The 24,186-nt window shown below is 25.4% G+C and overlaps 1 protein-coding gene across 1 annotated transcript; it reads right to left on the bottom strand.

Moving 5' to 3' along the window:
- Nucleotides 1-4,357: 4,357 nt before the first annotated feature.
- LOC135931851 (cyclin-K-like) lies at nucleotides 4,358-17,340 on the bottom strand. The gene is made up of 6 exons (XM_065469157.1): nucleotides 17,172-17,340; nucleotides 16,995-17,076; nucleotides 16,821-16,952; nucleotides 11,004-11,109; nucleotides 10,600-10,869; nucleotides 4,358-4,602 (listed from the first exon to the last, which is right to left on the bottom strand). Exons 1-6 carry the CDS (start codon nucleotides 17,303-17,305, stop codon nucleotides 4,499-4,501), a joined length of 828 nt encoding a protein of 275 aa, XP_065325229.1. The 5' UTR covers nucleotides 17,306-17,340; the 3' UTR covers nucleotides 4,358-4,498.
- Nucleotides 17,341-24,186: the final 6,846 nt, after the last annotated feature.

The raw sequence follows: 24,186 nt of genomic DNA, 5'->3' as shown, positions 1-24,186 counted from the left end.
ACAATCAAGTTCTTTATCTATACGGTGAACACCGCCAACTTTTCTGAATATGTCGTGCTATATTTTTTTAACGAAAAGTTTTGCACCAACTCTCTTCATAAACATTTTTGACACATGCATGTCCAAATTTATCCTTTGAATCTCCAATGGAGTGATAAATCTTTATTCTCTTCCACGTCAAATATTAAAAGTCTTGATAATGGTTTCTGAATTAGCATTTATATTTTCAGGTCTATATTCGTTACTAAAATCATGAGAAGCCTTCTTCCAGGAGAGTCAAACGATTATTCAAAATCTCGAGTAGATCCTCCTTGAAACATAATGTTTCTAACGAATACCAAAAAGTTAAAAAGATATCCTTGTATTGGAATTCTTCAGGACTTATTTTTAAACGGAAACTGGCTTTCCAAGTAGAAAAGAATAAGAAATTGAATTTTCTCCATTGAATATATCTAACTTAACAACAAGTAAATCTACCAAATTTTCCTTTGCAGAAATCAAACTATTCTCATCATTTTTATATTTATTTGCTATAGAGGAATTTATTTTCGAAGAATCTGCCAAATTTCTCACTATTAAAGGTTAGAATTTTCATAGATTTACCTCTCTCTGATAAAAAGTTTTTATTAATAATATAATTTTATTGATATTATTTCAATTTTAATATATAAGACAATAATAATAATTGTTCTTTTATCTGGAATTCCGTTAAGGATTTTGTAATATTAAAGTATGAATGAGGCACTAAATATTAGTATAAATTAGAATTTATGTCCTATTATTTTTGATATTAGCAAAATGTTCAAGCTTTCTTGTTTTGCTTATGACTTACAATCAGATTTTTTTTATAGATAGTATGGAGTATATAATTAGTCCCAAATAATGCCTTATATATTGTTCATCGTTTTAGAAATCAGTTTTCAAATATTACGCCATCCTGATTTTACCTAAGTGGAAATATATAACTTCTACCAGTAAAAAGGTATATTATAACTCATAAAATTTACCCAGGCCACTATTTATAAATATGATAAATATTAAATAAAGTCATTTTTAAAAATAAATATATTTTAGGCGAATAAATGAGTAAGCAAAATATCTAAAATAATAATATAACATATAAATTCCTATTTTTCTCACAATATTTATTCGGCATGACTAAGATAATAAATAAGCCCAAATCTCTTAATAAACATTGGCATAGGTTTCAAAATTTATGTTGAGCCCCTCCAACTTCCGGATCTATAGTATATTAATAGACACCACTTTTGCAAAAATATAACTTTATTGCATCCAATTATACATTGTTTCAAATACAGAAAGTTATTGCACAATTTATACAAATAAATTTCATAGATATAAAATGATAATTATATCAGCTGATAGCCATCATGAATGGCGGGGAATCAGAATGATCTTGATTAGCTATCAATTGATACCTATCTTGGATGTATCTATTCTAATATGGCCAAAAAAACAATTAAACTAGCGGATTAATATACAATCATATGATGGAAAATAAATACATTGGGTGAATATTGGTATAAAAAGAATATCATTAGAAAAATATTGGTATAAAGATTACCATTAGCTGAATATTATAAAGAATACTATTGGATAAATATGATTAACACATTTTGACGATTTTATATATAAATTATAAAAAAAATATATTTTCTTCGATATTTCGAAGTTTCAGCGAAATTATTGATAAATATATCTATCAAAGTTTGGGCATTGTATGATCATTATAGCTAAATAAATTAATCTTGAGTTTGAACTACGTTATTTTTGATTAGTTTAAACTTTAAAAAGCTACATTTCACAGTTGCAGCCAATGGCGTCACTAGCCTCTACAATCTCAGGGGGCTCAAATATATTTTTTTTCTATATTTGAAAATGATCTTAATTATTTCAAAATAACCTTTTTTTATAGGATTTTTTTAAAAAACTTGAAAATTTTCAGGGGGTTTAAGCCCCTGTGTCTCCCTTAGTGAAGCTACTGGTTGTAGCAATCACATTTAATGAGAAATAGCTTATAAACTTGTTTCATCTTATTGTGTATCAGTGTTGCTAAATACTTTTAAAAGTAGCGCGTTATCGCTACCGCTAGCGTTTTCAAAAAAATAGCGCTCTTTTTAAAATATTTAGGTATTACTATTTCCACAAATAAGAAATTTGACTAAAATTTCAAATATATATATTTTTTTACTACATCTCAATAATAATATTTCCATATTGTCATCCCCAAATCTAGAGCGATGATCAATCAGAAAGTATATGCTATGACTAGTGTTACTAAAAGGCTCGATTTTTAAAAACGGCTAACTCAATATTTTAATCAGAAAAATATTGATAAACCTCGAGATTTGCCTACTAGATGTCCTAACTTTTGTAACAGAAAAATCTTCACGCTTTGTAATATTTTTCTGGGTAAAATATTGAGTGTCGTTTTTAAAATCGGCTCAAATTGAGCCGTTCAACTTAAAACTAAATAATCGTTAAACACTTACATGCAATGCATGGCCGTGTTTGCCAACTAGCCAGACCACAACCCTTTAACTTTTTATCTATTGAATTTTTCTCAAAAGTAAAAATGTGAAAGGATAATAAATATCTTTAGCATGTTTTGATAAAATTTGTAAATAGATGAATGGTTAATTTTAAGCATGTTTAACGTCTATGTAATAATTTAAGACATATTATCATTAAATAGATGAGTCTAATAATAAAATGAAATGTTAATATTAAATATTTATTGTATATTTTAATTTATAATATAATTCTTGAATCTTATAGCCAGTTGAAACATACCTTGTTTGGATTGGGCCATAATAGCAATTTCATATAAACACAACTAGCTCAGAAACTATTAGATACATTTGATTCAAATTTCATTCTAAAGATTGTGTTGGGGTACACATTTTTGTTTGATATATTACTTTTAAATGTTTCCTCATTGAAACTACTAGTCTTGTTTGATGAAAAAACCTTCCAGTACACCTCATAATAAAATTGATACCCTGTGTTAATTTTTTTATCTAGATTAATATATTTTACGAATTCAGGTGTAAATTACATATTATCACATTTTCTAGGGAAATTACCTTGTCGATATGATCTGCACAAAAATTATCTTCAATATCAATCTCTATCGTCGAATTTCAAATTATTTTAAAAACTAGATTTATAATGCAGATTCTTAAATATATATATATATTTATATTCTATACATTTATTATATCTATTATAGATAAATTTTGATAGAACTTAATTTTGGATTATATTAAAAATATTTAAAAAAATCATATAAATGGGACTTATAATTATTTTCCCAATATTCGCAGGGCCTGAATATTTTGATCGGACATGGCCAGGAGTCCATATTTAATATTTAAAAAAATTCCCAGGCCCGGCCCAAGTACATAATAAGTTCAAAAATTTTGCCCAAGCCTATACGCAAAAATTTAATTTACTGTTCAATGAAAATAAACAATATTTTAGTGTATTTAGGCAATCATTTTGTTTACAATACTGAAATTTATTATTAGAAGAATAAAAAATATTTTCTTTAGTTAGAAAGTGTTTTAAATAATTTAGATGAAAAATTTTTAGGCCCATGCCTACTAAAAATTTTTCCCCAAAAACCCAGTCTCACTAGAAAATATTATATTTAGCCCATATCCAAGCCCATGAAAGTCTCTGATTCGCATTTAAATGTATTATTAAATTATTCCTCGTAACTTTAATAAAATCATTTTTTTTCTTCATTTAAAATCGTTAATATCTTACCTACATAAAATAAAGTTTGAAGTGCTCTTCAAAATAAAAAAAATCTTCAAAGATTGTTGATCTTTTTAACTTTTGAAAATAAGATCTTTTGATCAAATTTACCTAAAAACACCAAATCTTTTATAAATGAATCTTCAATTTTATGATTTTCAATGAACATTTTAGGAAAAAATATTTTTAAAAAAACGTTTAAAATTTACCTCAATTCAAAATATCGGTATGAAGTTTAGTGAGGAAAAAAATCCGAGATGTGCCAATACCACATTTTTTAACAGATAAAAACAGGATAGCAAACCAACACGGCGCCCGATACATCGAAATAAATTAACTTATTAACTTTTATAAAAGTAAATTTAAAAGTGAAAAGAATAGCGGCACCTTTTCTTTCTCGTAGATTTATAAATTTGTTGTATTATTGGGTATGGACTAAAATTGAATGTATAGGACGATATAGATGTAACTCTGAAATAGAAATGTTGAATGATTGAAGACCAACATTATAATACAACTAAATTAGTCAAAACACAAATTTATTATTTTAAAAAATAAATAAATTCTATATTATAAATAATATTATTTCCTCTTATTAAATATATATATATATTGAATGGTTATTTCCCTTATTATTAATATAGTTTTATTTCGTTTCTATTAAAATTGAATCGCACTTTAACATAATATCATGAGTATGGAAAGTATCTTGTCATCATTCTTTTCTCCTCAATTGCTCAATTTCTATTAATTCTGACTTTGTAAAGGAAGTTTTTGAGGATCTCGAAGAATAAAGATCTAATACTTGATGGCATATATCTGTTAGTAAATTTGCAAGAAGTAAACAAATATCAAAAAATTATTTTATACAATTATATCTATTAATATGTATATTTGTCACCGGTAGAAATAAAAAATTTTCAGAAAAATGAAAAAAAAATTCAAACGTAGTTTTAAAAAATAAAATAATTTATTACTACTTTTAAAATCCTTTTAGAAAATTTAATATACCAGTATTTACTGCAAATTTTTCAATATCACAATTCATCTTAAATATAATATTATTGGAAATAACCCTGGGTGGGGGTCGAAGGGTTAAAAAATTTTTTAAAACGAATAAGCCGGTTTGTTGGCTAAAACCCGTCCATTGCAGACCTCTACATTAATTTAGCGCAAAAAATATTCTATTTGTAAAAATTAATTTTCAAGTGTTTAAAAATTTTGTTAAAATGATTTTTAAGCATATGTTTTTACTAGTGATGTTAAGGTAAAATTGAAACTAATAACTGTAACTAGTTATAATTTTTGAAATATAACTGCCAAAAGTAACTAGTTACTTTTAAAGATATATTCAAATAATTAATTTTATTTTTAATATGTTGTGATAAATTAATTTTAAATTAAATTTATTAATTTAAAATTTTGTGAAAATGTCTGATTGTTATAATTTCCCGTTCAAATTTACCTTAATACCTCAAAGTGAATCCCAGACGAATGAATCATGCTCAAAACCAACATCACTTTATGTAGTTGGATTTTTTGACCTAAAGCGCCAAAATATTCTGGATAATGAACTTATAGAAAACTTTATCAAATCTAATAACAACACTTTTTCTTTATATAACGATTTTCCAAAGTTAAAATTACTCTTTATTAAATATAATGTTGTTCTAACATCAAGTGCTCCCGTAGAGCGCTTGTTCAGTCTAGGTAAGCGCATTTTTGGAGATAAACGAGCACGTCTCCTAGATAATAACTTTGAAATTAATTTGTTGTTAAAAGCAAATAAACATTTATTAGATTCTAATTTTTATGAAAAATAAATGTTTTTTTTTCAATGCAAATATATATTTTTATATTCGATGTAAATATTCAATTTTGCGATATTTTTTTATATAAATAAATTGTATATTATTTTAAATAACTGATTATACTTTGTTTATCTTAATTTTTTTTATATTAAATAAATGCATTCAATAAATAAATAATGCGCATATGAATGATGTATAAAGTAAGTAACTAATTACTTTTGAAAATAACTGTAACTAATAACTAGTTACTTTTGTAAAAATGTAACTAGTAACTGTAACTAGTTATGTTTTTGCCAATGTAACTAGTAACTGTAACTAGTTATGTTTCAAAAGTAACTTTTAACATCACTAGTTTTTACCGTGATATATAATAAATACCTAACCTAGACCACATTCATTTAAATGTAAACAGAATTTTCAAATTGAAGAATTGCGGTAGAAATATAAATATTGCTAAAAAAAATCTTGCGGGCCGATATAAATATTAACAAAGTTGGTAGCGTTTTATAATTTCAAAATAGGTAATATTTTTCAAAATAATTTCTTTGTAGTGGAGTTACATTATTTTATATATAAAAAATAATTTTAATCTTCTCAAACAAGACATCAATGTCTATCGGTATTTTTAATATATTTATTAAATTACAAAAACCATCGATTGGTGGTTTCTGTTATAAGGTCTAATATCTATACATTTGTAAATCGAGTTATTGAAATCAAATTTTGATTGCAAATATTCTAAAATTGTCTTAATAAAAATATTTGCTTCATTTAAAAATACATCAATTAGAGTAATATTTGAACATTTTGATATATTTTCAGCAATAGCGGCATAAAATTATTGTCAATTTTTAATTGTAAAGATGAACACAGCTGCAGCATAATTTTGTGAAGATTCTTAAGATTGCAACTGCTATTAACATGTAGTAAATTTCCTACATGTGAAATCATTCCTAAATATGCCTGTGCCATTTCCTTCTCGAAAAAATTTTTCAAAATATTAAGACAGCTTTTATAATCTTTATTTAAGAAATATTTTATTAAAGGTTCGTAAAATTTTAAAATTCTATCGAAGGTGGGATGATAACGTGATAGGGAGTCGCAACAACTCACACCATTCCAAGTCGAACCATGCCATCAACTCTTTCAATTCATTAGCTATTTTAGTTGATAAACTAAATTCATTTAAATATTTCATTACAATTATTTCGACATCCATATTACCTTCTTGCAAGAATTATGTAATATATGGCATATACAGCCAATTGGTATTAAGTCAACATTGTGCTACCTTAATTCTGTAAATACACTCCGGTTTTTGCCAAAATTCACTGAGGCATTATCAGCGCATAAAGCTGACATGCAACTCATTTATATGGTTAGCTATATCTATGGATTTTTCACTATCTGAGGAAAAAAATTAATAGTTTTATTGAAACGCCCTTATTTTTGTTGAAATAGCGGAGGATCAAGGTATATGTAATATTTCCCTTATTAGATGCATCTGTTAGAATTTCATATGGATGTCCATCTTTCAAATTGTCAAGAACTGACTTCCTGGATTCAGGTCCTAAAACATTAGTGATAGCCTTGCTCATTTTGATTCTACCACAAGTAAAGTTTTCACTTATGAGTCGTTAAATATTATGGGGAAAGATTCAACCCGCATTGTGATGATAAGTAGCTCTGTGAATGTTGTAATACATAAGTGTATACCATTTCGGCCTGTAGTTGCATCTATTATTTCTTATTTTTGCAGATATTTTTGTATTGCAATAGATGTAGATACACTTCCCTATACCGATTATAATAATAATGTGATTGAACTATAATAAATAAAATAATTATTGAAATAAGTAATTACCTTATTATGTATTTAAAAGTGATACATAATAATTAAGCGCCTAGCCCTATAATGTTATACACAAACACACATGAAAATGATAAAATATGAATGTTGATTTATTATTGGATAAAAATAAAATATATGATTAAGGTAAGGATAGAAAGAAATACAAACTAAACATGTTTTTTGAATAAATATTTAAAATTTATTTTAAAAGTATAAAAATAATCAATTACTGTTTCTCAAAATTATTTATATATTAAAAACGTTAAAATGCTAAAAAAAATGTAGAGGAGAAATTTATAAAAATTGCGGTAAATTTCCAATTGCGGTAGTTTTGCAGGAGTGAGATGTCTGCGTGTAAACTAAAAATTTTCGGAAGTCTCCTGCTGATGGGGTGAGACCTGGCGACCGTGAATGTATATCAAAATTATGGTCCAACTCAAAAAAATTGTTAGTTGTTACAACAGCTTATTTATATAAAATTCGTCTATTTATAAATGCATGACCTATCAGATGTGACAGGTTAAAATGATTTATTTTTATTAAAAACCATTTATAATATATTCTTAACCAGGGTTTCCAGATTCATTCAAACAAAAAGCGGGAGAATTTAACCATAATTCAAAAAAAATTTTTTAACAAATAAGATTAATTATTTTTCAGGTGATTATTTCTTTATTTAAATGAATATATCTAAATGTAACACTAAAATAAAGGAAGATTGTTAGATATTATTTAAAAAAATTAATATATACTTTTATTCATATTTTTCAGAATATGTTATTTCTATTTTTGGTTACATATTCCTTAAAAAAACATGATTAAAATTATGTTTGATCATTAATTCCTCAAGTTTTCATTAAACTAAATATACGCTCTGAATCAGCGTTTGAATGTGGTTACTAGAATATATTGCAGATTTAACGCAATGATCTTTTAAAAAAGTACCCATTTGTTTTGATGGGCCAAATTTGATATATAATTATTATTTTCTATAAAAGCATTTATAGCAACGAGTTCCTGAAATAATTCATCTAATTCGATATCTTTTATATTAAAATTATTATTATTAATCTAACATCCTCGATTATGAATTTATTATCAGAATTCCCTATTTAATATTTGTAAATACATATTTTTTTTCTAAATACGAAATGATTTTTTAATGAATAACTTCATTTGGAAATAATGCGATTTTATCATTATCATCACATTTTATAAGATTTTGTCACCGAGCCATAAAAGTTATTGATAACTAACATGGGCTTTTAAAGATGTAACTAATTTATTTATTAATAAAAATATCTCCACTGCAATCAAATTTTTAACCACGTTTCGTTGTTTAAGGTCGTTCCTATATTAATAACTAAATATCCTGAGAATCCATAATTTTTTTTAAAACAGATACCCTGTTTGTGGATCTGCTGAATTCTAAATAAGATTTCATAGCAATTATTTCTGTCTATTGAAGCATGCTCCTTTCTTCCTGCATTGTGAATTGTATGACACAGGCAACCAATGGGGATATTCCCATTCAAAACTAATAATTCCGTCATTACACTTTGCCTTTTTTTACACTTGCGTTATCGGCACAAAAAGTTGTTACATTTGATAGTAAAAGGTCGCAATTTTCAAGGCTCAGCATAAGCATATACGCAATATCCGTCGATTTTTCCGAGTCAGATGAAATGTTTTTTAAAGGTTTACTTGAAACACTTTTTTCTTTATTCTAATAGCGCAGAATTATTGAGAATGTTTTAGTATTTCCATTATTTGATGCATCAGTTAATAGATGAAATGGATGGTTTTCCTTCAAATCCTATAAGATGTGTTACTTAGTTTCCAGGATCTATGATTCTATTCTTCTACATTTTATGCTTTTGGCTATTTTTCAATCAGAAAAGAGTGTAGGCAATAAGTTTGTAGCACAATCGGTTGATAATGAAAAATAACTTAAGAGAATGTTTATCGTGTGATAGATGATTGTCGTTTTGGCTATTGCTGTAATAACATCACATAAATTATTATTTTAAGGTATGGTTGGATATTATTTAATGATATATTTTAAATTGGAATTTCCATTGTTTAATGTTTTTTTTTACATCATGAACTCTTATATGGCTGACATTAGATTTTGAATTGCATATTATACACATTGCATTTAAGTTACATTCTTTATCTTCTATGATATATTTTAAATTGGAATTTCCATTGTTTAATGTTTTTTTTACATCATGGACTCCTATATGGCTGACATTAGATTTTGTATTGCATATTATACATATTGCATTTAAGTTACATTCTTTATCTTCTCTGACCTATGAAATTGGAATTCCAGTTAATTTGATATTGCAATTTACATTTTTTGGGGATGCTAAACTTGTCTTTAAATTGTAATTTTTATATAATTTAAATTAATGAAATAAAATTGAAAAAGGAATGAAATATCATGAAAAAATTTTATTTAATTAATTAAAAATTATTATTACTGTTAAAATTTTAAATAAAAAATTGCTTACTTCTAAAATATCGCTTTATATAAATAGTTCTAAAAATTATATAAAATACTTACTTCACATTTACGTAAATATCAATTTCATCATCAGAATTAGACGAAGTAATTATTATATGATTTATCATAACAATTTTAAAATGAAAAGATATTAAATAGTATTAGTATATTTTAAATTGGAAAGTTTTGAAGATCGATAAAAGATAATTTTATTTTCTTGGAATTTTTTGTTTTTTCCTTTTTCAAAATATAGAAAAAAAAATATAAAATGTCTTTTTAAATGTATGATTGAAATAAAATAAAAAATGATAGCGTAAGTTTTTGGTCAAACCATCTTTAATTATTTTATAAAATAAAAAAATCGATAGAAAGCGTAAAAACATGGAAAAGGCGTAAATCAATAGATGGCGTGTTTTGGCGAAACTAAAGTAAAAAATTGGGAATTACTTCAAAAGCGGGAGATCTGGCATCTTGTTCTTAACCCTAATTTATTTCTCTCAAACCTTTAATTAACCCATACCCATATCTCACTAACCTATAAATATATTAAATTCAATTAAAATCCCAGAGATACTCAGTCATTGAGTATGATATGCTATGCGAAATAAGTAAATGTAAAGAAAATATTAAGCAGTCATATATACCCTCCAACAATTCAGGTTCCAACCCGACAACAAATTTCGCCCACCAATTATCTTGATTGAAGGAAGGGAAGCCTTTATTGAATCCAAACCATTGGTTAAGATCTACTTTTATAAGCTTAGCGGCTAAGTGGACCAAGGCAATGGCGATTATTTCCGGTTCCCACTGCAAACAAAGGGTTGTGCTTAGGCTATCGTTTATGAATGTCCAGGTCATTTGAACAATTTTTTGTAGTTTGTTGTGTTCTTCCTCTTTCATATCAGGCTTTAAAGCTTTATATACAAAATTTTGTTTGAATCAATAAAATAAATTGCAAATGTATATAATGTTATAATAAAGATTTAACTGAATAAGATATCAGGAGTATATTTTATATACATATTATATTTAAACTAATTAAATTCACCTTTTAGTGTTTTTATGTATTTTAAAAGATAGGTATAAGGATGTGGAACGTTGAAATCAAAACGTATAGTTTGTAGCAGTATTCTTTCTAAAGTCATTAATTCATCCTAGAGGTAAAAAAATATTGAATATAGGTTTCTAATGATTAAATATATATTAAATATTTGAATTATTATTTATGTTTAATTTACTAGATTCATTAAATTTATATTAATACCATTTTCTTAGTTAGCCTATTTGTCCTTAATTTTAAATATTTTTGTAGTGGTTAATAAAAAATTTTTTAGAGGAAAGGAATACCTGGCTAAATAATTAATGGAACATGGGTTCATTTTATTACATTATATCTTTCCTGTTAAATTTATGAATAAATAATTAAAAAATTAAATTAGCAAAATTGAATTGACTAATAAATATTAACCTTATCAATATTTAATATTAGCCCATTTATGATAATTCGATATTTTTATGTTAACAATGTTAGATTATTTTAATAAAATTTATAATAGAATTAATATTCAAAAAATGCCTCTGAATTTATCTTAGTATCAGCAAAATAAATATTTTATTTTAATAATGATAAAATGATTATAAAATATACACAACATTAGTGTTGTCGAAAGGTTTGATTTAGCTCATTTAAAATTAAGATTTTAGCCAAAATTATATTATACAAGTCTCAAAATTCGTTAATAGATGTAAAACCTTTCTGAAACCTGCCGTGTATGAGCAAAATCTCTAGGCTTGTGTAATAATTAAGATTAAAATATCGTGTTAGAGCAATTTCTACAGTAAAATAATTTCTAATAAAAAAAAATTTACAATTATTATTTATCTATCACTTATATGCAAAAATGATGCATGACATGAGACATAATAAAATGTATATTCTATTTGAAAACAAAAACTAATAATTATAAAAATATAAACAAAAAATTTTTCAAAGAGCTAAAAATTATAATTTAGGTAATGTAAATAGTTCATAAAAGTGTAAACCTGGAAAATCGCCAATAAAAGAAAAAGAAAGAAGAAAGTTTTAAAAAAATCTATCAATAATATGAAAATGATGTTTTTATTGTATGGTATAAAATTTTTAATCATATATCATTAGTTGTTAGAAAAATATACAATCTAAATGCTTGGCTTAGTGGTCTGCATTGGGCAATTTTTTAGCCCGCCCGCCTACCCATACTTCGGAAGGCGTGGTCAGGTTTTATAAAATATTTTTAATATTGGGAGAGTGGTGGGCGGGTTAAAAAAATTTTATAATGGGTGGGCGGGTGAATTTTTAATATTTTTCAGGTGAAATGAGCAGAATAGACTTCAATTTATTAAAAATAAAAGTTTTATTTAATAACATTGCATATATGTCTAATTAAAAATATATGAAAATATATGAATAAAGAGCCAAACCAGCCTTAAGATAATTTTTAAACATTAAACGGGCAGGCGGGTTAAACAAAATTTATAGATAAATGGGCGAATAAATTTTAAAAAAAAATTATAAATGGGCGAGCGGGTTAGGCAAAATTTCCAAATAATGTAACCTCTAATTTGGTTACTATAAAAAAAGGAACCTTTATAAAATAGGATCATATTTATTTTATTTATATGCCTTCATCTCTATAATATGATGGTAATTGTAACTTTATAAAAATGTTAATAATTAGCTATATCATCACTCAACTACAAAGAAATGCCTGAACCATGTGCCTTAATTGTTATCATTTTAAATGCCATTAAATTTTTACCATATTTATAATATTATTTAAAACAAAAATATTAACTTTTATATGTAATTTTCTTTATAAAATTCTCTAAATTTGAAGGAAAATTTTAATTGGCATTTTTATTTGCAAGGAAAAACCTCTATGTGTACCTAATATAAAATTTGTTTCAAAAGAAAATTAATCTAAAAATTTGAACCAGATATTAGATTAAGATAAATTAGTGGAAATAATTGCAAAAATTAGCATTAAATTCAATGGGAAACAAACTAGAGCCCTTAAAAGTAGGGAAAGTTCTTAAAATTATAATCAGAAAGAATTTTTTCCGGGATTAGGACAAACTAATTAAGCAATTTTTATGTCTAAAAATTGTTATATATTTTTTCAATTACAAATTTAGGTTCCTCCAAATAATAATAAATTGGCAGATATAATAATAACTATTTTTACCCTTTTTGAAATATTTATGAAGTAAAATAATTTTTATATATTAATAATATAGTAATGCATATCTAGATGTCCAAAAATCTAAGATTCAAAGCTTTTCATAAATATTTAGCCTTGTTCCTAGAAGATTTTTGGCAAATATATCCTCTATAACCTGGTGAGTTCTCAACTTTTCGAAATACCCATTTCATTCTATTGTTCCTGCAGAAAAGGTTATATATATTACATAGAATTTGTATTTAGCCTTGTAACCAACTTTCCTGCAATGATAATGTATAATGGCATCCTTTTGAAAACTTATTTAATATAAATAATTTTTTAAAAAGAAATGCCTTCCTTGTTTGATATCTTTATTTGAAAAGCTGAGTATTCATCAGGTTATAAATGATATGTTCCCAAATATCCCCTAGAAACTAGGCACATTATTTATAATATTGAACTAAAGATTTTTGGAAACACTGAACATAGTTATGTATTATTAAAATATTAATATATAAAAATTATTTTACTTCATAAATGATTGATCGATAAAACCTTTAATTACGATTTTTATTATTATTTAATACTGATATATTTAAAAGTATTATAATAAATTCTTTATAAAAATTGATAAAATATGTCATTTGTTAGACATATTTATATAAATAGTTTGGGAAAAAAACATTTATTCATCTTATCGGGTAATGATATTATAACACTGAACGTTATTAATTTATTTATCTGTTTTATTAAAATTTTATTTTATATTTGACTTTTATATCTAGATAAAAAAGTAATTAAATAGTTTATAATTTAGAATGAGAAAAAATTTATAATGTTTTATATAGTATTTAAAAACAATAAATGCCAGATTGAATATTATCAAATTATATATTTTAATTATATTTTATTTTAAATAATTAATAAGATTTTAAACTATTAATTTATATTACTTTATTATTAGAGTATAATTTTTATACCTTGTTTATATCATAAGAAAATGAATTGTGTAAATTAAGAGATTATATAACATTTTCTAAATCATCTTGTAATCGCTGATTAGTTGATAAATTATTCTTAATAATGAAAATTTATTTTTAATTTTTTTTTTTAAATAATAAAATAAATAATTTCAAATAATACAAGCTTTTAAAGTATATCAATCTGCATAGGGCCAAATTTTTCAAGCCTGAACATGCCTCAATTTTTTACATTAGTCGTACCAAATATATTTAAATATAGAAAAAATATATTCTACAAACAAAATCAGGCTCTTATTTTTCTTATATAATTATAATTTCGCTAATAGATGTCTCCTAACCTTCACGACTTGTATGTGCAAAATGAAAAATGAATTAAGTTGGGGATTCCCTTTTTTAAAAACTTAATAAATATATAGTAAGGGTTTTCAGATGATGTATAGCATAATTGTAAAAAATTAATTAAAATGACTAGATCTTATTGATAAGCTAAACATGATTCTGCATATATAATGTATATTTACCGAGGGCACGTATTTTAGTCAAAAAAATTTTTTTTTTCCAATAATTAAAATATATAAATAATCTATGAAGACATTAAAAAGGACTATAAAAAAATATATATATTTAAAAAAGGGGGGGGGGGTATATAACATCCAAGAGAAGAGTGAATACTTAAAAAATTAGACCGGCAAATTTACAGGGAAATCTGCTGGCGAAGGTAAAATCCTTCATTGAGCCGCCCTCAAAAAAGTTAATATCCCATCTACCCTCGAACCAGTGGGTCTTTCAAACAAATACGCCATATGCCCGGATGGTATTTCTCTCATACCCTGGTCTAATGGTCTTCCGCTATCATGGGATTACACTTGCGTCGATTTTGCAGCCAAGTCTAACCTCTCATTTTCTGTTATCGAAAAGGCAGAAATCCTTAAAAAAAAATACGCTGGCCTCGCCAACACTATGTTCATTCCTATCGTTACCAAAACCCTAGGCATGCTTGAAAACGAGGCCCTCAATTTCATTAAAATCATAGGAAAAAAATGAGACAGATCTCAGGGGACCCCAATGAAGGATTTTACCTTCGCCAGCTAATTTCCCTGGAAATTTGCCAGTCTAATTTTTTAAGTATTCACTCTTCTCTTGGATGATATATACCACTCTTTTTTTTAAATATATATATTTTTTTTATAGTCCTTTTTAATGTCTTCATAGATTATATATATATTATATATTTATTTTTTTATATTTAATTTTTAATATATCCATTTTAATATATATTTTTTAATCCTCTGTAATTTAATGATTATGAATAAATAATAAAGATATAAAAAATAAATAAAAATTTTTTTTAAAAAAAGAATGAATACTACCATTTTCTGAATCTCCTTGAAAAACTAAACATGATTCTGCATTCTTTTTAAAAATAATGAATATTTTATCAAGGGCACGTATTTTAGTCAAAAAAAATTTTTTTTTGATAAATACTTCCATTTTCTGAATTTCCTTGATAAGCTAAACATGATTCTGGATTCATTTTTTAAAAATAATGTATATTTACCGAGGATGTGTATTTTAGACAAAAAAAGAAAAAGTGTTTTTCAAAAGCCCACTGAGTTATAAAAAATTTATAAACTTAATATTAACAATATCTAAATCCTTTTAATGAGCTTAATATGATTATGCTTTCATTTTTTTTTAAAAAAAATGTATATTCACCAAAGGCACATAGTTGTCCAAAAAAGCGTTTTTTCATAAGAGCGTGTATTTTAGTTATGTAAAAAAATTATTTTTTTTAAATTTTACTGTTACCATTTTTTTTAATTAAAAAAACATTTTATAAATCATCTGCTGTTAATAAATAAAATATTTGCACCATTTTTATTAATATTTATAGTTTTACTATTTTTAGCCTCACTACTAAAGCCATCTACAAAATTTAGGGGCCTAAAATAATATATAAATTTGAATCAGTCCTGACCAAAAAATTGAATTTGCTAAGGTTCTAAAAAAAATACTAGTTTTTGTTTAGTAAAAAAAATTGTGTTTATAATAACTAAAATAGATAACTTTTACTATTAAAATCTCCATTATATTAGAATTGCCAAATAAAAAATATTTTGTTTTTTTTTGGTTAACCAAATAATTATTTTTTATCTAATCCATATAATTAACAGTAAATTCTACTAAAAATACCTAATTCAAATTTTTAAAAATTATTTTTAAAAGGTGCCTATTTTCTGAATTAAAGATTACATGAATTATTTTTTATTCAATTCAATTTCAGATTAAATAAGGAAAATATATTAAATGCCAAATAATTTTTCATCTATTATTTATGTCATATAAAATTGAAAATTATTCTTAAATATTTATTTAACATGCTTATTGTAGAACTTTTTATTTTTCATCTATAAATCACTTTTTTAATTTTAACAATATATTTTTTCAATTTTGGAAATATTTTTAATGATCAGAATCAAATATATATATATATGATATGCATATATTTGATTCTATCTTTATAAGTATACTAAGAGAGAAAATATCCTCAATCATATCAATAATGACAAAGATTATTAGTATTGGTATCAGCACATTACCTATATTAGCAATTATTTCTCTCTTATTTTTAATAAAAAAAGCAAGCAAGATTCCTTTATTAAATAATGATAATAAATTTACTTTAGGATCTTCACCAAAGTGAGAATATTCATCTTCAGTTAAAATGGATTTTGAAACTTTTATTATGTCCTTAATTTTTTTGGGAGTCTCTTCAACTTTTCCTGCTAAAAACAAGCAACATGCAGCCAAAACCTTAAAAATTTATATTCACTATTTTTAAAAGTATTTTATTACATATTTATCAAAATCCATAAATGAATATTGCATATAAAATCTATGAAAGTAGACAACACCAGTGGCTATTGTATCATATCTCCTGTAAAACAAATATAAATATTAAAATATATCTCCTGTAAAACAAATATAAATATCAAAACATATCAACTGTAAAACAAATATAAAATATATTACAATCCAAGTTTACTGCCAACATCAATAATAAATCTTGGGCCTTGTTTTCTATATTTATCAACAAGATGTGTTTCCATATTATTCTTAATTGATGGATTGTTACGAATTTCATCTTTAGTATAAAATATATCCATAGGACACTACTCCATAATATCGAAAAATGCGTTATAGGATTATACCTCGAAAAAAATAAAATATATTACCTGTTTTATAAATTACATTGTATATTACTAACTTACATATATTATTATTTCATATCTACTATTTTTATCCTTCATTGTTAAAATATATGTTGAATTGATTATAAAATAAAATATAATCTTAAAATGAAGTCATGTATTTATAGTATGAGCTCTAAGTATTTAGCTTCATCGTCTTCATAATTTTATCTATAAATATTATATATAATCTATGAGATAGTCATATTGCATATGCATAAATTTGAAAAAAATTTGAACTTCTAAATACATGCTTCTAGGTTTTTAATTTTATATAATAATACTAATCATTTAAAGTCTCGGAACAGTCGAAGATTAAGAGAGGAAATAAGAAAGTAAGATTAATTCACACAAAAATTTTAGCGAAAGAAGAAGTCCAGGATTAACCCTAAAATTATTTTAATATTAATCGAGAAAATATATAGAAATTTACAATAGATAAAAGGCAGACAAAATTTTTGAGCTGATGCCCGATATTACAATCCTATTTTTTAAAGATTATAATATTTAGCTAATTACCTAGAGGAATTTATATATATATATGAGATAGCGTAAAAAATATCTTAAAGTTCTTAGCAGGCGCTTACGCAGCGCCCCCCCCCCTTAAAAAAAAGAAACCCAAAAAATGCAGATGCCGGATAAATTTTTCAAAAATATTATTTATTAATATTTATTCCTATCTCATATTAAACATATATTATAATACATTTATTATCAGAATTCATCTACTAAGTTATAATATCAATTAATTCCGATTTCAAGTTTTTCAGCGTAATATTTACTTATTATTTTCAAATTTTTAGTGGCGTAATATTTATCTACCATTTTAAAAATTCTAGTCAAATTATAATTATTTCTGAAACTTCTTGTCTAACAGGAAGAAATAAATTGCAACCTTGTCCACTGAGATAGTCTCCGCCATCAAGCAGTAACAGCTTTTATGGAGTTAGAATAGCCGATTATTTGCTAAAATATCACAATGGCCTGGAAGAAATATTTCCTCAGAAGCAAGAAAATTATTGGATTCAATGCTTATTCCAAATTTTTTCTCTCATTAGAGTGTATTATTTAATTATACAACTATTATATGTATTACATTTCAAAAACATGACATTAACTTGATTAAGAAGATGAGAATAGCGGAGAGAGCATTTTATTAGACTCAAGAAAATTAGGGCTAATGTTGATAGAGAATTTCATATTTTATATGTTATTGTTGAGTCAAAAGCAGAGCTATACGTGTTTAATATTTGTCTCCCTCGACTTGCAGCAAGGCAAGGATCAGTAGAAGAGTATATCTTAGATAAATTTTTAACCAAATAAATAAATGGTTTTTAATTCATCATTTAGCACTTACCAATCTGCAGATATTACTTCCACAAAAGCCTTACCAACCTTTTTCAGATGGTAATGGAAAAAAAAATATATGTTAGATTTTTATCATGAAAATGTTAAAGTATCTTATGATGCCTTATTAGCTGAATAACTATGTTTATAAGATTAACTATTGTTGATATAGTCCCAAAAAATCTATGGATGCTCTGCATATTTCAAACACATTTTAGATTATATTTCCAATGTATTAAAAGGGTTTATATATATTAGCAACTCTTCCCATTAGTAAACTAATGAGTAACAGAGCCGTTCAGAGGAAGAGCGTGGCCTGGATTTTTTTTTTAAATTTTTTACGGCCTTATTAAAAAAAATTTTTAAGCTCGGCCCGGCTTTTTAAAAAAATTTTCAGGCCCGGCCCGGTTTTAAAAAAAATAAATAATATTTATTTTTGATTTTTATAATTAATAATAACAATTTCAAATAAGGCTGTTTTAAAATATACAGCCCGGCCCAGATATTTTTTTAAAAAAATTTTCAGGCCATGCCTGGGTGTTTTTTTAAAAAAATTCAAGCTCGGCCCGGGTGTTTTTTTAAAAAAATTTCGGGCCCGGCTCTGGTATATTTAAAAAAATTAAGATACGGTCCGACCCGGGGACCGGGTCTGCAGGTCTCTGAAAAAAATACCTAGAAGTAAAACTTTTGAAAGTAGATTGAAAGGTTTGGATCTATTGAATATTCACAGGTATTTAACCACAAGCAAGGATGAGATAATTAAAAATTAGCTTTAGCTCAATCTCATCGAAGATTGGATTTTACATTGTATATATATAAAATACAAATTACAATTATTCCTAAGAAACATTTTGTGTATTAATTTATATTTCCATTTAAATTTTTTATACTTTATATATAAATTTTAAAGGCTCAAAAGATTCAAATTTCTATTTTGGGTCATTTAAGTGATTCTTATATTGGTTATCACTTTATATTTTATAATTCACATTTATTTTTTATACCGTACCGCCAGTTATATCCTTTTAATATTTTTTAATTCACATTTATTTTATAGTTTTTTATTTGCCGGTTTATACATATAATTATTTTATAATTCACATTTATTTTATAATTTTTTATATGCCGGTTTATACATATAATTATTTTATAATTCACATTAATTTAAAATTGTGTATTAGAAATAGCTATCAGTCCCAATAAATTTATGCTTGATATTTTTAAAAAACAATAATATTTCTTTAAAAAATTTATTATCGCCCCCCCCCCTCCCAGACTAAATTCCTGCGTACGCTCCTGGTTCTTGGATAATAATAAATTAGATTATGATATACTTGAATGATTTATAGCCCTTTTGTGAGTTTAGGAGAATATATTTTCCGTTTGTGTAGTTGCAAATTTTAATTATTATGTAAGTTAGTAAAAACGCGCAAAATAGGGTCAACATTATAATATATCTATATATGTTGATGTTCTGATTCCTGTCTGTGAAACTTTCATATAAATGCTAAATATTTCAAAAAATATATAATTTGATATAAATATTAATAAAAATTAGGAAACAACAAGGTAAATGGGCAGGGCCGTAGCACCGCGGGTGGCAGCCCCCCTCCCCATAAAAAATTTATCAGCCTCCATAAATTTTTCCGGTCCCCTAAATTAAAAAAAAAAATTTAATATATTATTTTTTTATTTTTAAAATAAATTTTAAATATTTATTCAAAAAACATGTCTAGTTTGTAAATTTCCTTTCCTATTTTATTTATATCCAATAATAAATCATTATTCATTCATATTTTATCATTTCATGTGTATTTGTGTATGACATTATATAGGCTCTTAATCACGTCTAAATAGTACTTATTTCAATGATAATTATTTTATTTATTATGGTTCAATCACTTTATTATTATTATATAACCAGTTATCTAAAACAGCGGTAAATATTTTAAAATTATGAAGAAAATACTGAGATATCAACAATTTTAGTAAGCCAACAAATTAAGCGTAATAAGGTTACGTTTAATCACAGGTGAACCAAAAGTAGGCTTTTCCCCTCGACAAAGAATATCCATTGAAATTTTTCGATCCAACCATATCCATACCATGGGTCATTAAGCCCCGCCGACCATAACTAAATATATTATTTTAATTTTTTTTTTAATTTCTCTTCTTTTATTTATATATTTTAATATAGAATATAGATATAGAATGTCAATTATAATTTTAATATTCTTTTAAATAATATTTTCATCATTGTTTGTTTTATTTTTATAACTGTGCATTAAAGTTTTTTAAAAATAAAAGTGATTATAATCTTTACTATCTTAAATTAATATTTGATTTGATATTATTTCTTAGCATACAGGAGCTACCTTTTCGTGGGATTGGTTCAACAAAAATTACGGATGCTGCAAAAGATGAAAACGTAATTTATTCTTCTGGACTATATATATCAATGTTTCATACACCACCCAAAAAGATCTTTTAAATAAAATTATGAAATACCCCAAAATGCCCAATATACATCCTCCCAGATTCAAAAGGAAGTAATATCTATTATGAAAGATATGGTACTTTAAATATCTCAGACAAATATAAAAAAAGTCAGTTGCCTTTTTTTTGTCTTAAGGCCTATGAGTAGTGTTGTTAAACGGCTCGATTTGAGCCGATTTTTAAAAACAACTAACTCAACATAGGAGGCTGAAAAATAATGCCTAAGCGTCGAGATTTGGCCAATAGATGTTCAATCCTATATGCCATCTATGAGCAAATTCTTTAGTCTTGCATAATATTTTTCTGGATAAAATATTGAGTTAGCCGTTTTTAAAAATCGGCTCAAATTGAGCCGTTTAACAACACTACCTATGAGACAAAAGATGCATCAGGTTGTGAAAATCTGAGCATAATTGTTCGCTATATTTTATTTTGGAGAAATTCAATAAAATTTAATAGGAATGATTAACTTACAGTGTCTTTCTGCTGAAAGCATTCCTAATTGCATTTTAAAGTAACTTAATGAGTTAAATATTAATTTACGAATATAATAAGCCAGGTATATGATGGTGCAAACGTCATGTCTGATCGAAATGGAGGAGTGCAAATCCTTCAAAAAAAAATTTAATAAAAATGTTCTTTTTATATGCTATAACCACAAGTTTCATCTTGTGGTTCAAAATTGGTATAATATTGTTATCATTTCTAATTTTTTTTAATTTATCTAATGCATTTTATAATTTTTTAGACATTTTAGAGTATCCTGTAAAATATACAGGTCATGTCTTAAGAGACATTTAGACAGAGATGTACTGCTTATTTAAAAACTCTTTCATCATTTAGGAGAATTTTCAGGCTATTGGTGACTTTTCTAATAGAACTCTTAATTCAGAGGTTTCCACTCATGATTCAGTCGAAGCCTCTGGTCTTTTATCTCAATGCGTCAATATAAATTACGTTATATTAGCGATTAAAATTTATGAGATATAATAACAATAGATCCACTAAATAAGTATCTACAGTCAGTAGTTACTAAGGATGCTAAAAATTGTATTGATTCCACTATCAATGTATTAAAAAAAAGAAGCGATAATCCTTTGATTTGGTTAGAATTAAGGCTGAAAAACTTTTAGCAAAATTTAATCTCACTCCCCACAAATCATCAAGGGTACGTAAAACGCCTATATTCAAGATTTTTTAGTCGACACTAAATTACAATTTGATTGTGAAAAAGACTCCAATTGGAGTTTTTTAAAAAGGAATTATTATTAAATTATTGATTATTTTGTGTTGATTGTTTTTAGATTTACACAAGATAACTATAATCTTCTATCATGTTTTAATACATTGTCCCCCTTTGACCCTGATTATTTTATATCGGATAAATGGCCGATTAAAATCATTATTAAACTTAAATATAATACATCATGAAATGAAAATAGTTAAAGGATAAGTTAAAGTACATAATTTTGAAAATATCCTAAATATTTTGTATAAAAAATATCATCATGCATTTAAAGAATTGTATAAATGCTAATCAGCAGCCATCATCATTAGGGTACCAACGGCTTCTTGTGTGGCCTCTTTTTCTACAATAAAGAGAGTGAGCACTAGATAGTGGATGAAAGATCAACTAGCAAAATTTAGTATTGATGGCTTATGAAAAAAAATAACATAATTTATCCTTTTCATTTATGTTAAATATACTAATCGTCGTATTATATTATATTATTATTTTGTATTCATATTACATTAATAAATTTTTAACAAAAATATCAAAAAATTTCTATGAATCCTTAATTATTTGTTTTATTTTAAAAATAGTGGCCCCCTCAAATAAGCAGCTGCCCCCCCCCTAGCTGAAAATTTCTGGCTACAGCCCTGTAAATGGAATAACAACGTCCGATTATGAAACAGACTACTAAAAAATATATATTATTGTTTTCAATAAAATACGAACAAAAGATATTAATAACATATAAAAAAACTATAAATACATTTGTTTAATTTATAATTGCTGCATATGAAAAGAAATAAATATTTAAAGGATGATTTCGAAACAAACATACCTCTACGATTTGTATTCATATTCAAAACGGAGAGGGTGATGGAAGAAAGTATTGGTGTAAAATTCTCAAAAATTTTAGTTTTGAGAAAATTCCTGGAAAAAATAGCGGGAAAATGGGAAAAATAAAACAGTCAAAATAATTTATAATATATATATGATAGAAATAATATTACCAATATAAGTATAAATGGAAATGAATTTAAAAATGATAAAATAAGATAAAATGTTTTAAAAATTCCAAAGAAATTACACATACTAGAATATATATATATATATATGTATTTCTTTATTGGTTGCCCCATTTTATTGGGTTCTGGGGGAATTTCATTAGTAAATGTTGGTTATAATGGATTGGAACCAATTTTTACACTTTTTCATTGTGTAATCGATTTTTTATTTTGATTGTGTTTTTCCAAATGTGCGTTTGTTGTGGGGATTAAGAATTGCAATAATATACAGAGTTTTTGTTTTACAGGTTTGCAACGAGTTTGCTTTAACCTAAACGCTCGCCCACCCATTTAAAAAATAACGTCCTAGTCTGCCGATGATTTTTTTAAATTAACCCATCAATCTGCCCATTTTTTTAAAAAATTTTATGTTTAACCCGCTATCCCGTGCAATGTTTTAAAAATATTTTTTACTCTACCGCTCACCTTCCCAATGTTTAAAATCCCCTAGAAAGCCCGCCCACTGTAAGCTATTGTTTGATATGCCCAAAACCCTCTTGCATTTAGTTAATGGCGAGATATTTACGATACTTTCCCATATAACAAGGCATTTCCAAAAACCTTTTTTGCACCGATATTCAGCTAGATTATCCATTGCCGTGTATAAATTTAGATTAAAACGATTGCCCTATGCAGAGGCAGAATAAGTCATTTTAATT

This window comes from Gordionus sp. m RMFG-2023, chromosome 1 (assembly GCF_954871325.1).
Source record: "Gordionus sp. m RMFG-2023 chromosome 1, tfGorSpeb1-WG-v2, whole genome shotgun sequence".
NCBI lineage: Eukaryota > Metazoa > Nematomorpha > Gordioida > Chordodea > Parachordodidae > Gordionus > Gordionus sp. m RMFG-2023.
Note: the sequence above shows the minus strand (reverse complement) of the source record. Positions and strands in the feature narration are given on the sequence as shown.